Source organism: Borostomias antarcticus (genome assembly GCF_949987555.1).
Source record: "Borostomias antarcticus genome assembly, chromosome: 31".
In the NCBI taxonomy this organism is placed as follows: Eukaryota; Metazoa; Chordata; class Actinopteri; order Stomiiformes; family Stomiidae; genus Borostomias; species Borostomias antarcticus.
The window spans coordinates 5,651,719-5,666,372 of NC_140264.1; the positions used below are offsets into that span (position 1 = coordinate 5,651,719).

A 14,654-nucleotide genomic window follows, 5' to 3' on the forward strand; every position below is an offset into this window, starting at 1 on the left:
CACTGTGACAATGCTTTTAGTCAAAAGAGTATGTTACCTGTATGTCTGGGGGTGTCTGTATGTTACCAATAAATTCCACTATGACATGGCAGTAAGAGACTTGTGCAGTTTTGTAAACAAATGAATGGTTAAACTACTCCCACCTCTCCTTCACTTCCCACGCATGGCAAAAGTAGCATGACAAGCTTGGTCAAAAGAAGTGTAGCCTAATATATGAATGTATTACATTACAGAAGAACAGTTGTGTTCGGGAGAATTTGTGGCTAGGTCAAAAATGTACAATCATGAATGTGTTACATTACTACTAAAATATTGTAGTGACAGGGCTTTCAAGTGGCATCGTGGCCCAGCAGGTCTGCAGGGGGAAGTCCAGAGCAGACTGCACCATTCATGTGGAAACATAATGAAATTAAATACTTGGGATTCATAGCCTCAGTATTGCGGAACATAAAGAGATGATCTTCTTTGCCAATGACTGTGGGGGAGGGCTGAGGTGCTGAAGATGAATATTCTGCCAAGATTCTCATTCATCACGTGAGCCTTACCCATGCACTTTCCATCAATCTGGTCAATCTTTGTTCACCTTTTTGTAGTGCGACAAGAAACCTAAAATAGCCTAACGCTATGTTCACACAGGCTTTCCGCAGCCTAGCGCAGGAGCGAAGAGTTCACGCGTGCACAGGAGCGTTGCTGTTCACACCAGAAGCGCATTTCTCCGCTCGTCAGAGATTCTGAACTGAACTTGTGTTGCGACTTGTTGACAGTGGGTAGAAATAGAATATACCTGTCTCTCCAATTGCCTTCGCAATGACATCACAAAGCTTTTTTCGTTGGTGTCTTTGTAGAGCATGTGCTGTCACTAATGTAGTTGGGGTTCGTCTGTCTCTCATGTGTTTGGTCACCTCAACCCCGCCCCCAGCTCCTCTCTCCCTCTCTCTCTCATTTAAATTCAAAGGTGCTTTATTGGCTTTGAAAGCTTACAGGCTACATTGTCAAAGAAAGTGTGAATCCTAAACAACTAATACATAGGCTAGTATATAATTACAGATATAGTTTACCAAAATCAAATCTTTACTTGACAGAAAAAAGATAGACGTGGAAATCAGTGTGAAAGCCTAGGCTTATTCCAAATGGCCACCTACTTGAGAAATGACAAATATATGTTTGTGTCTACATTTTATACATAGACGGATCATGAGAAAATGGGGCCCTGGGCCTGGACGTGTAGAGGGGCCCCCCTCCCTACCACCTCCCCCCACCTTCCTATAGCCTCCCCCTCCCTACCACCTCCCCCCACCCCCCTACAGCCTCCACCTCCCCCCACCCCCCTATAGCCCCCCCCTCCCTACCACCTCCCCCCACCCCCCTATAGCCTCCCCCTCCCTACCACCTCCCCCCACCCCCCTATAGCCTCCCCCTCCCTACCACCCCCCCCACCCCCCTATAGCCTCCCCCTCCCTACCACCTCCCCTCCTCACCCCCCTATAGCCTCCCCCTCCCTACCGCCCCCCCCCCACCCCCCTATAGCCTCCGCCGCAACACTGTTGTTCTCAGTTTGTTTTCTTTAAAAAACTGGAAATGTGAGGAACTTTTGCCTCTTTTTCTTTTCAAATCTTTATTGAAAATGTAGAAAAGCCTAATTTGGGTCCATATATTTTGTATGGAGTGTTGTAGTGTATTGGCTACCACACTTACGTGGACGATAAACCTACCAATGTTAATCACATATTCGGATTCCCTTTGGACTGAAAGTGTTAGTCTACTACTAGAGTATGCATATTTTACATGTACTGTATGTTAAATAGGAAAAAGTACAATTGTGTTTGCGTGACCTTTATTTTGAAATTCCTTGTAAGAACGCTACCGGACATGACGTCCGTGAGGCTCACGCTCACTGCTGTAGCTAGCGTAGTGCACATTAGGCCTTCCCTCATTTTAAACTGTAAAAATGTCCAAACTACAGCGATTCGTCGATTTTGTGAACCAGCGTTTATCAGCGGCAGCTGTGGAGATATGTGGGCAGTATGAAGAAACGCTTTCAGAGTGCCAAGAAGAAATCTGTCGATCCAAGGAGAAAATCGCGCAACTGCAAAGAATGATGGACAATCAACCCGAGATCAAGCTACAGAGAATAGGTTCTATATTTATACTCATCTACTGTGGTCAAGAGTCACTGTTTCATGTTCTGAATTCAGTTTCCCCATATTCTCTATAACTAAGCTAGTCCTAGTTGGTACGTATCTGTTGTCTAGTGCTAGCTAGGCTAGGATAGGCTAGTTCCTCCTGGAGCCTCCATATTGAATTGCATGCGGCTGCTCTGTTCATTAGAACTATCATCATATTTATTGTTCACTAGTCTGGAACTATCACCATGAATCTGCTGTGATTATGTCGCAATTCAATGCTTTACTTAATTCATAGTGTTGGAAATTGCCAGTAACACGTTTTTGTAGACATGACGGGCGTTGGTGTGATTGTTGAAGCTATGTAGGCTACTTGCTAACTAGCTGTTGCTAGCTACTTAGATATTCAATAGCAATATAGCTGGCAATCATTCACCCATTCACACACCAATGATGGCAGCTGCCATGCAAGGTGCTAGCCTGCTCACTGGGAACAATTTGGGGTTCAGTGTCTTTGCCTAACCTTAGACATGTGGACAGGAGGAGGCGGGATTCGAACCGCCGACCTTACGACCATCTACCTCCTGAGCCACAGCCGCCCCGCGTCTCTCGTAACGGGATGTTTCCCTCTGCTTTCAAGACTACCAGACAGTCACGACTCTCCTGAGGAAACCATCACTTGACCCCTCTGACGTCAAAAACTACAGACATTCAACATTCAAACACGCTGTCTTTAACCAACTGTGTCCCTATGTCCACCAGGACAACCTCTTGGACCGCCACCGTAGAGGTCCTGCGAGGGCCGGGAATGTCGTCCCCAGCCCAGCCCAGGCCCATAGCAATCAGGCCCGGCATTTCTACTCAATAGATGGGCTCAGTGACAAGTGTCTTGTGTCCATGGCCATGTAGAAGCTGCACAGTTGTGCGCAATCAGACTGGTTTGTTTGCCTCAGTTTTCACCCAAGAAGACGACTCTAGGTTGCCCCATTAACATCGGCTTTGGGTTTAAATCTGAAATATTGACAAATAGACGCTTTTTCCTTTGACTCCAAATCCTCAACCATTGTCTTGTGTGAATCTAGCCTCAGCATACTTTGGCTTTCCTTCGCAAACGTTTTTAAAAGTTTAAAACTTTTTTCAGTTAGCTTTGTGTTTGCCCCAAACGTTGGTTGATTGACCTGCAGCTATTCTGTGAATTATTTTGTTGTTGTGTTTCTGCAGGCCAGTCAACCAATCAAAGCTGTGAGACACAATGACGTGGTGTGAGCCGCTAGAAATTTAATTTGGTACAACCCAAGCAGCTCACAGCCTGTGAGACATTCCAAATCACAAAATCACTAAATGTGTCTCACAAAGCATAAATGATCCTTTACTGTTCATCTAGTGACTTGGATGGGCTGTACCAAGCACTGGAACTTATGGTCCAATGCCCTGCAGTGACCGCATGATTGATAGCTGAAAAAGGTGTGCCATTTTGTAATGGGTCATTTGAAATGCGCGCCCAAACTATTCACACCAAAACAGATGACATAAAACAAACAGATGGTTTATCATTTGAACCAAAGGATCCTGACACAGACTTCACCACACATTTCTCATCAGACACCCAGTTGTTTGTAGTGTGATGCAAATGTGTGTACTTGTCAATTGTTTGTTTACATTTTAATTATTTATCTAATTTTACCCCCTCAATATTGCATTATAGTCTGTATTGCACCAAGGTGTTCATTTCACCGAATCTGCTGATATAATTTGCCGTGTAACATTAGGTAAACATAAGGTAATAATGAAGCAGGCTTTATCCTAATATTTATCTTCTATTTTCCCCAGATGTCCAGCAGCTCTCTCTCCCAGAGCCCCCACAGATTAAAGGGGAACAGGAGCTGTGGTCCAGTCAGGGGGGAGAGCAGCTTCAACTCCCACCTCTCTACCAAAGTCCAACTGTGGAGAACAATGAAAGAGACTCTTTATCCTCCAACACAACTGAAGAACAAATCAAAATAGAGTCTGATAAAGAGGACTATGGAGCACCAGAACCTGCCAGTGATGCTCAGCCCACTTCTGTAAGTCCAGACTGTCCTACAGCTCAGAGTTCAGAAGAGGAGGAGAGAGGAGGGCTGCTTCCTCAACTCACGACCCGCTGCCTCAGGCGTCAGTCTACCAGAGGTCTGAAATCACCTAGTAAATCAAGCCTCAGGACCAAGACCACCCCCAGTCCCTGGACCAGGCCTATTACCAGTTCCTGCTATGGAAGTGAGAGTGAAGATGTTTCTTCTGGGGAGGCTGAGGACAAGACAGCAGATAAACCATATCAGTGTGAGGAATGTGGCAAAGCTTTTAAGGAACGGGGTAATTTAGTTAAACATCGAAGAATCCACACAGGAGAGAAACCATATCAGTGTGAGGAATGTGACAAGGCTTTTTGTCAAAAAAGTGATTTAGTTAAACATCGAAGAATCCACACAGGAGAGAAGCCATATCAATGTGGGGAATGTGGCAAAGCTTTTAATCAACAGGGTCATTTAGTTAAACATCAAATAATCCACACAGCAGAGAAGCCATATCAGTGTGAGGAATGTGACAAAGCTTTTAGTCGCCTTAGTAGTTTAGTTCAACATAGAAGAATCCACACAGGAGAGAAGCCATATCAGTGTGGGGAATGTGACAAAGCCTTTAGACAAAAGAGTAATTTACATCAACATAAAAAAATCCACACAGGAGAGAAACCATATCAGTGCCAGGAATGTAACAGGGCTTTTCTTAAAAAGTATGCATTAATTCAACATAGAAGAATCCACACAGGAGAGAAACCATATCAGTGTGAGGAATGTGACAAAGCTTTTAGTAACTGGAGTTATTTAGTTTTCCATGAAAGAACCCACACAGGAGATAAACCATTTCAATGTACAGAATGTGACAAAGCTTTTAGTAACCGGAGGTATTTAGTTACCCATGAAAGAACCCACACAGGAGATAAACCATATCAGTGTGAGGAATGTGACAAAGCTTTTAGATGCCGGAGGTATTTAGTTATCCATGAAAGAACCCACACAGGAGATAAAACATTTCAATGTACAGAATGTGACAAAGCGTATGGTCAAAGTAGTAGTTTACATAGACATAGAAGAATCCACACAGGAGAGAAACCATATCAGTGTGAGGAATGTGGCAAAGCTTTTAGTAACCGGAGTTATTTAGTTATCCATGAAAGAACCCACACAGGAGATAAACCATTTCAATGTACGGAATGTGACAAAGCGTATGGTCAAAGTAGTAGTTTACTTAGACATAGAAGAATCCACACAGAAGAGAAACCATAGCACTGTGACAATGCTTTTAGTCAAAATAGTATGTTACCTGTATGTCTGGGGGTGTCTGTATGTTACCAATAAATTCCACTATGACATGGCAGTAAGAGACTTGTGCAGTTTTGTAAACAAATGAATGGTTAAACTACTCCCACCACTCCTTCACTTCCCACGCATGGCAAAAGTAGCATGACAAGCTTGGTCAAAAGAAGTGTAGCCTAATCTATGAATGTATTACATTACAGAAGAACAGTTGTGTTCGGGAGAATTTGTGGCTAGGTCAAAAATGTACAATCATGAATGTGTTACATTACTACTAAAATATTGTAGTGACAGGGCTTTCAAGTGGCATCGTGGCCCAGCAGGTCTGCAGGGGGAAGTCCAGAGCAGACTGCACCATTCATGTGGAAACATAATTAAATTAAATACTTGGGATTCATAGTCTAACCTCAATATTGCGGAACATAAAGAGATGATCTTCTTTGCCAATGACTGTGGGGGAGGGTTGAGGTGCTGAAGATGAATATTCTGCCAAGATTCTCATTCATCACGTGAGCCTTACCCATGCACTTTCCATCAATCTGGTCAATCTTTGTTCACCTTTTTGTAGTGTCACAAGAAACCTAAAATAGCCTAACGCTATGTTCACACAGGCTTTCCGCAGCGTAGCGCAGGGTCAAAGAGTTCACGCGTGCACAGGAGCGTTGCTGTTCACACCAGAAGCGCATTTCTCCGCTCGTCAGAGATTCTGAACTGAACTTGTGTTGCGACTTGTTGACAGTGGGTAGAAATAGAATATACCTGTCTCTCCAATGGCCTTCGCAATGACATCACAAAGCTTTTTTCGTTGGTGTCTTTGTAGAGCATGTGCTGTCACTAATGTAGTTGGGGTTCGTCTGTCTCTCATGTGTTTGGTCACCTCAACCCCGCCCCCAGCTCCTCTCTCCCTCTCTCTCTCATTTAAATTCAAAGGTGCTTTATTGGCTTTGAAATCTTACAGGCTACATTGTCAAAGCAAGTGTGAATCCTAAACAACTAATACGTAGGCTAGTATATAATTAAAGATATAGGCTACCAAAATCAAATCTTTACTTGGAAATCAGTTACTTACTTTACGTGGAAATCAGTGTGAAAGCCTAGGCTTATTCCAAATTGCCAACTTCTTGAGAAATGACAAATATATGTTTGTGTCTACATTTTATACATAGACGGATCATGAAAAAATGGGGCCCTGGGCCTGGACGTGTAGAGGGCCCCCCTCCCTACCACCTCCCCCCACCCCCCTATAGCCTCCCCCTCCCTACCACCTCCCCTCCTCACCCCCCTATAGCCTCCCCCTCCCTACCACCTCCCCCCACCCCCCTATAGCCTCCCCCTCCCTACCACCTCCCCTCCTCACCCCCCTATAGCCTCCCCCTCCCTACCACCTCCCCCCACCCCCCTATAGCCTCCCCCTCCCTACCACCTCCCCCCACCCCCCTATAGCCTCCCCCTCCCTACCACCTCCCCCCACCCCCCTATAGCCTCCCCCTCCCTACCACCTCCCCCCACCCCCCTATAGCCTCCCCCTCCCTACCACCTCCCCTCACCCCCCTATAGCCTCCCCCTCCCTACCACCTCCCCTCCTCACCCCCCTATAGCCTCCCCCTCCCTACCACCTCCCCCCACCCCCCTATAGCCTCCCCCTCCCTACCACCCCCCCCCCACCCCCCTATAGCCTCCCCCTCCCTACCCCCCCCCCCCACCCCCCTATAGCCTCCGCCGCAACACTGTTGTTCTCAGTTTGTTTTCTTTAAAAAACTGGAAATGTGAGGAACTTTTGCCTCTTTTTCTTTTCAAATCTTTATTGAAAATGTAGAAAAGCCTAATTTGGGTCCATGTCTTTTGTATGGAGTGTTGTAGTGTACTGGCTACCACACTTGTGTGGACGATAAACCTACCAATGTTAATCACATATTCGGATTCCCTTTGGACTGAAAGTGTTAGTCTACTACTAGAGTATGCATATTTTACATGTACTGTATGTTAAATAGGAAAAAGTACAATTGTGTTTGCGTGACCTTTATTTTGAAATTCCTTGTAAGAACGCTACCGGACATGACGTTCGTGAGGCTCACGCTCACTGCTGTAGCTAGCGTAGTGCAAATTAGGCCTTCCCTCATTTTAAACTGTAAAAATGTCCAAACTACAGCGCTTCGTCGATTTTGTGAACCAGCGTTTATCAGCGGCAGCTGTGGAGATATGTGGGCAGTATGAAGAAACGCTTTCAGAGTGCCAAGAAGAAATCTGTCGATCCAAGGAGAAAATCGCGCAACTGCAAAGAATGATGGACAATCAACCCGAGATCAAGCTACAGAGAATAGGTTCTATATTTATACTCATCTACTGTGGTCAAGAGTCACTGTTTCATGTTCTGAATTCAGTTTTCCCATATTCTCTATAACTAAGCTAGCAGTCCTAGTTTGTAGTTTGTAGGCTACGTATCTGTTGTCTAGTGCTAGCTAGGCTAGGATAGGCTAGTTCCTCCTGGAGCCTCCATATTGAATTGGATGCGGCTGCTCTGTTCACGAGTTCATTAGAACCATGGATGTATTAATAGATTAGAACCATGGATGTATTAATAGATTAGAACCATGGATGTATTAATAGATTAGAACCATGGATGTATTAATAGATTAGAACCATGGATGTATTAATAGATTAGAACCATGGATGTATTAATAGATTAGAACCAAGGGTCCAGGCTGCGATTTACTTCCTGAAACAGTTTGATCAGCGCCATCTTGCCGAATCGAATTAAAGGAGTAGTAAAGGGGAAAATCATGTTTAGCCCTGTTTTAAGGTTACTTATGATCATATACAATGGTTCAGATCAAAACGTTGACAAAACTAGCACTTTTGAGAAAGTTGATAATTGCTCTACCACCATTTAGGTCATACAATGGATGTGGATGGGCACCTTGAAAAATCATTCAAAAACATGTTAAACTCTTGATTTCAAAGACAAGAAGCTCGAAGCTTGAATGATTTTTCAAGGTGCCCACCCACATATGTATAACCAAAACGATGGTAGAGCAATTATCAGACTTTCTCAAAAGTGCTAGTTTTGTCAACTTTTTGATCTGAACCATTGTATATGATCATAAGTAACTCACACACTAAGAGGGCTGTAGAATTCATTTAGGTTCTACTCACAAATAGATTAAGCGAAAAATGTAATTTGCAAAAATTGTATGAGAAATGTTTGCCTGCATGTTTGCTTATGACAAGGCAAAATATTTATATTTATGTCTATGACAAGGTAAATACAGTTGGTATAAATAACATCCAAATTCACGGTAATTCCCATTAATTCCTGTTAATTCCCATAAATTCCCGTTAATTCCCATGGAAAGTTTCCAACTTTGAATATTCCGGGAATTTTGCAACCCTCGTACTTGTCAATTGTTTGTTTGTTTAAATATTCATTATTATTCTAATTTTACCCCCTCAATATTGCATTATAGTGTGTATTGCAGCAAGGTGTTCATTGCACCGAATCTGCTGATATAATTTGCCGTGTAAGATTAGGTAAACATAAGGTAATAATGAAGTAGGCTTTATCCTAATATTTATCTTCCGTTTTCCCCCAGATGTCCAGCAGCTCTCTCTCCCAGAGCCCTCACAGATTAAAGGGGAACAGGAGCTGTGGTCCAGTCAGGGGGGAGAGCAGCTTCAACTCCCACCTCTCTACCAAAGTCCAACTGTGGAGAACAATGAAAGAGACTCTTTATCCTCCAACACAACTGAAGAACAAATCAAAATAGAGTCTGATAAAGAGGACTATGGAGCACCAGAACCTGCCAGTGATGCTCAGCCCACTTCTGTAAGTCCAGACTGTCCTACAGCTCAGAGTTCAGAAGAGGAGGAGAGAGGAGGGCTGCTTCCTCAACTCACGACCCGCTGCCTCAGCCTTCAGTCTACCAGAGGTCTGAAATCACCTAGTAAATCAAGCCTCAGGACCAAGACCACCCCCAGTCCCTGGACCAGGCCTATTACCAGTTCCTGCTATGGAAGTGAGAGTGAAGATGTTTCTTCTGGGGAGGCTGAGGACAAGACAGCAGATAAACCATATCAGTGTGAGGAATGTGGCAAAGCTTTTAATCAACAGGGTAAATTAGTTAAACATAGAAGAATCCACACAGGAGAGAAACCATATCAGTGTGAGGAATGTGACAAGGCTTTTTGTCAAAAAGGTGATTTAGTTAAACATCGAAGAATCCACACAGGAGAGAAGCCATATCAATGTGGGGAATGTGACAAAGCTTTTACTCACCTGAGTAGTTTACTTAAACATAGAAGAATCCACACAGGAGAGAAACCATATCAGTGTGAGGAATGTGACAAAGCTTTTAGTCAAAGGAGTAGTTTAGTCAAGCATAGAAGAATCCACACAGGAAAGAAACCATATCAGTGCCAGGAATGTAACAGGGCTTTTAGTAAAACGTGTACATTACTTCAACATAGAAGAATCCACACAGGAGAGAAACCATATCAGTGTGAGGAATGTGACAAGGCTTTTAGTGAAAAAGGTGATTTAGTTAAACATCGAAGAAACCACACAGGAGTGAAACCATATCAGTGTGAGGAATGTGACAAATTTTTTAGTCGCTCGAGTAGTTTAGTTCAACATAGAGGAATCCACACAGGAGAGAAGCCATATCAGTGTTTGGAATGTGACAAAGCCTTTAGACAAAAGAGTAATTTACGTCAACATAAAAAAATCCACACAGGAGAGAAACCATATCAGTGTGAGGAATGTGACAAAGCTTTTACTCACCTGAGTAGTTTACTTAAACATAGAAGAATCCACACAGGAGAGAAACCATATCAGTGTGAGGAATGTGACAAAGCTTTTAGTCAAAGGAGTAGTTTAGTCAAGCATAGAAGAATCCACACAGGAAAGAAACCATATCAGTGCCAGGAATGTAACAGGGCTTTTAGTAAAACGTGTACATTACTTCAACATAGAAGAATCCACACAGGAGAGAAACCATATCAGTGTGAGGAATGTGACAAAGCTTTTAGTCACCTGAGTAGTTTAGTTCACCATCGAAGAACCCACACAGGAGAGAAGCCATATCAGTGTTTGGAATGTGACAAAGCCTTTAGTCAAAAGAGTCATTTACTTCAACATAAAAAAATCCACACAGGAGAGAAACCATATCAGTGCCAGGAATGTGGCAAAGCTTTTAATCAACGGGGTAATTTAGTTAAACATAGAAGAATCCACACAGGAGAGAAACCATATCAGTGTGAGGAATGTGACAAGGCTTTTAGTGAAAAAGGTGATTTAGTTAAACATCGAAGAAACCACACAGGAGAGAAACCATATCAGTGTGAGGAATGTGACAAAGCTTTTAGATACCGGAGGTATTTGGTTATCCATGAAAGAACCCACACAGGAGATAAACTATTTCAATGTACAGAATGTGACAAAGCGTATGGTCAAAGTAGTAGTTTACTTAGACATAGAAGAATCCACACAGAAGAGAAACCATAGCAGTGTGAGGACTGTGACAATGCTCTTAGTCAAAATAGTATGTTACCTGTATGTCTGGGGGTGTCTGTATGTTACCAATAAATTCCACTATGACATGGCAGTAAGAGACTTGTGCAGTTTTGTAAACAAATGAATGGCTAAACTACTCCCACCACTCCTTCACTTCCCACGCATGGCAAAAGTAGCATGACAAGCTTGGTCAAAAGAAGTGTAGCCTAATCTATGAATGTATTACATTACAGAAGAACAGTTGTGTTCGGGAGAATTTGTGGCTAGGTCAAAAATGTACAATCATAAATGTGTTACATTACTACTAAAATATTGTAGTGACAGGGCTTTCAAGTGGCATCGTGGCCCAGCAGGTCTGCAGGGGGAAGTCCAGAGCAGACTGCACCATTCATGTGGAAACATAATGAAATTAAATACTTGGGATTCATAGTCATAGCCTCAATATTGCGGAACATAAAGAGATGATCTTCTTTGCCAGCCTCAATATTGCGGAACATAAAGAGATGATCTTCTTTGCCAATGACTGTGGGGGAGGGCTGAGGTGCTGAAGATGAATATTCTGCCAAGATTCTCATTCATCACGTGAGCCTTACCCATGCACTTTCCATCAATCTGGTCAATCTTTGTTCACCTTTTTGTAGTGTAACAAGAAACCTAAAATAGCCTAACGCTATGTTCACACAGGCTTTCCGCAGCGTAGCGCAGGAGCGAAGAGTTCACGCGCGCACAGGAGCGTTGCTGTTCACACCAGAAGCGCATTTCTCCGCTCGTCAGAGATTCTGAACTGAACTTGTGTTGCGACTTGTTGACAGTGGGTAGAAATAGAATATACCTGTCTCTCCAATGGCCTTCGCAATGACATCACAAAGCTTTTTTCGTTGGTGTCTTTGTAGAGCATGTGCTGGGATCATACAACTCCCTGTATTTTTCCACTACGAGGAATAACTTCATGTCGTCGATAATCTTCAAAAATGTCACTAATGTAGTTGGGGTTCGTCTGTCTCATGTGTTTGGTCACCTCAACCCCGCCCCCAGCTCCTCTCTCCCTCTCTCGCTCATTTAAATTCAAAGGTGCTTTATTTGCTTTGAAAGCTTACAGGCTACATTGTCAAAGCAAGTGTGAATCCTAAACAACTAATACATAGGCTAGTATATAATTACAGATATAGGTTACCAAAATCAAATCTTCACTTCACAGAAAAAAGATAGACGTGGAAATCAGTCTGAAAGCCTAGGCTTATTCCAAATGGCCACCTACTTGAGAAATGACAAATATATGTTTGTGTCTACATTTTATACATAGACGGATCATGAGAAAATGGGGCCCTGGGCCTGGACGTGTAGAGGGCCCCCCTCCCTACCACCTCCCCCCACCCCCCTAAAGCCTCCCCCTCCCTACCACCTCCCCCCACCCCCCTATAGCCTCTTCCTCCCTACCACCGCCCCCCCCCCCATCCCCCTATAGCCTCCCCCTCCCTACCACCTCCCCCCACCCCCCTATAGCCTCCCCCTCCCTACTTCCTCCCCCCACCCCCCTATAGCCTCCCCCTCCCTACCACCTCCCCCCACCCCCCTATAGCCTCCCCCTCCCTACCACCCCCCCCACCCCCCTACAGCCTCCCCCTCCCTACCACCCCCCACCACCCCCCTATAGCCTCCCCCTCCCTACCACCTCCCCCCACCCCCCTATAGCCTCCCCCTCCCTACCACCCCCCCCCCACCCCCCTATAGCCTCCCCCTCCCTACCACCTCCCCCCACCCCCCTATAGCCTCCTCCTCCCTACCACCTCCCCCCACCCCCCTATAGCCTCCCCTTCCCTACCACCTCCCCCCACCCCCCTATAGCCTCCCCCTCCCTACCACCTCCCCCCACCCCCCTATAGCCTCCCCCTCCCTACCACCCCCCCCCCACCCCCCTATAGCCTCCCCCTCCCTACCACCTCCCCCCACCCCCCTATAGCCTCCCCCTCCCTACCACCTCCCCTCCTCACCCCCCTATAGCCTCCCCCTCCCTACCACCTCCCCCCACCCCCCTATAGCCTCCCCCTCCCTACCACCTCCCCTCCTCACCCCCCTATAGCCTCCCCCTCCCTACCACCTCCCCCCACCCCCCTATAGCCTCCCCCTCCCTACCACCTCCCCCCACCCCCCTATAGCCTCCCCCTCCCTACCACCCCCCCCCCACCCCCCTATAGCCTCCCCCTCCCTACCACCTCCCCCCACCCCCCTATAGCCTCCCACTCCCTACCACCTCCCCCCACCCCCTATAGCCTCCCCCTCCCTACCACCTCCCCCCACCCCCCTATAGCCTCCTCCTCCCTACCACCTCCCCCCACCCCCCTATAGCCTCCCCTTCCCTACCACCTCCCCCCACCCCCCTATAGCCTCCCCCTCCCTACCACCTCCCCCCACCCCCCTATAGCCTCCCCCTCCCTACCACCCCCCCCCCACCCCCCTATAGCCTCCCCCTCCCTACCACCTCCCCTCCTCACCCCCCTATAGCCTCCCCCTCCCTACCACCTCCCCTCCTCACCCCCCTATAGCCTCCCCCTCCCTACCACCTCCCCCCACCCCCCTATAGCCTCCCCCTCCCTACCACCTCCCCCCACCCCCCTATAGCCTCCCCCTCCCTACTACCTCACCCCCACCCCCCTATAGCCTCCGCCGCAACACTGTTGTTCTCAGTTTGTTTTCTTTAAAAAACGGGAAATGTGAGGAACTTTTGCCTCTTTTTCTTTTCAAATCTTAATTGAAAATGTAGAAAAGCCTAATTTGGGTCCATGTCTTTTGTATGGAGTGTTGTAGTGTATTGGCTACCACACTTACGTGGACGATTAACCTACCAATGTTAATCACATATTCGGATTCCCTTTGGACTGAAAGTGTTAGCGTACTACTAACTAGAGTATGCATATTTTACATGTACTGTATGTTAAATAGGAAAAAGTACAATTGTGTTTGCGTGACCTTTATTTTGAAATTCCTTGTAAGAACGCTACCGGACATGACGTTCGTGAGGCTCACTGCTGTAGCTAGCGTAGTGCAAATTAGGCCTTCCCTCATTTTAAACTGTAAAAATGTCCAAACTACAGCGCTTCGTCGATTTTGTGAACCAGCGTTTATCAGCGGCAGCTGTGGAGATATGTGGGCAGTATGAAGAAACGCTTTCAGAGTGCCAAGAAGAAATCTGGAGATCCAAGGAGAAAATCGCGCAACTTCAAAGAATGATGGACAATCAACCCGAGATCAAGCTACAGAGAATAGGTTCTATATTTATACTCATCTACTGGGGTCAAGAGTCACTGTTTCATGTTCTGAATTCAGTTTGCCCATATTCTCTATAACTAAGCTAGCAGTCCTAGTTTGTACGTATCTGTTGTCTAGTGCTAGCTAGGCTAGGATAGGCTAGTTCCTCCTGGAGCCTCCATGTTGAATTGCATACGGCTGCTCTGTTCATTAGAACTATCATCATATTTATTGTTCACTAGTCTGGAACTATCACCATGAATCTGCTGTGATTATGTCGCAATTCAATGCTTTACTTAATTCATAGTGTTGGAAATTGCCAGTAACACGTTGTTGTAGACATGACGGGCGTTGGGGTGATGGTTGAAGCTATGTAGGCTACTTGCTAACTAGCTGTTGCTAGCTACTTAGATATTCAATAGCAAT

The 14,654-nt window shown here is 45.5% G+C and overlaps 1 protein-coding gene across 1 annotated transcript; it reads left to right on the plus strand.

The window, feature by feature from the left end:
- Positions 1-2,098: 2,098 nt before the first annotated feature.
- LOC311327248 (uncharacterized protein) lies at positions 2,099-6,219 on the plus strand (the record flags this gene model as incomplete). The annotated part of the gene is made up of 3 exons (XM_084460281.1): positions 2,099-2,135; positions 3,954-5,061; positions 6,213-6,219. The coding sequence occupies 3 exons, from the start codon at positions 2,099-2,101 to the stop codon at positions 6,217-6,219; spliced, it is 1,152 nt and encodes a 383-aa protein (XP_084316407.1).
- Between the last annotated feature and the right edge of the window lie 8,435 nt (positions 6,220-14,654).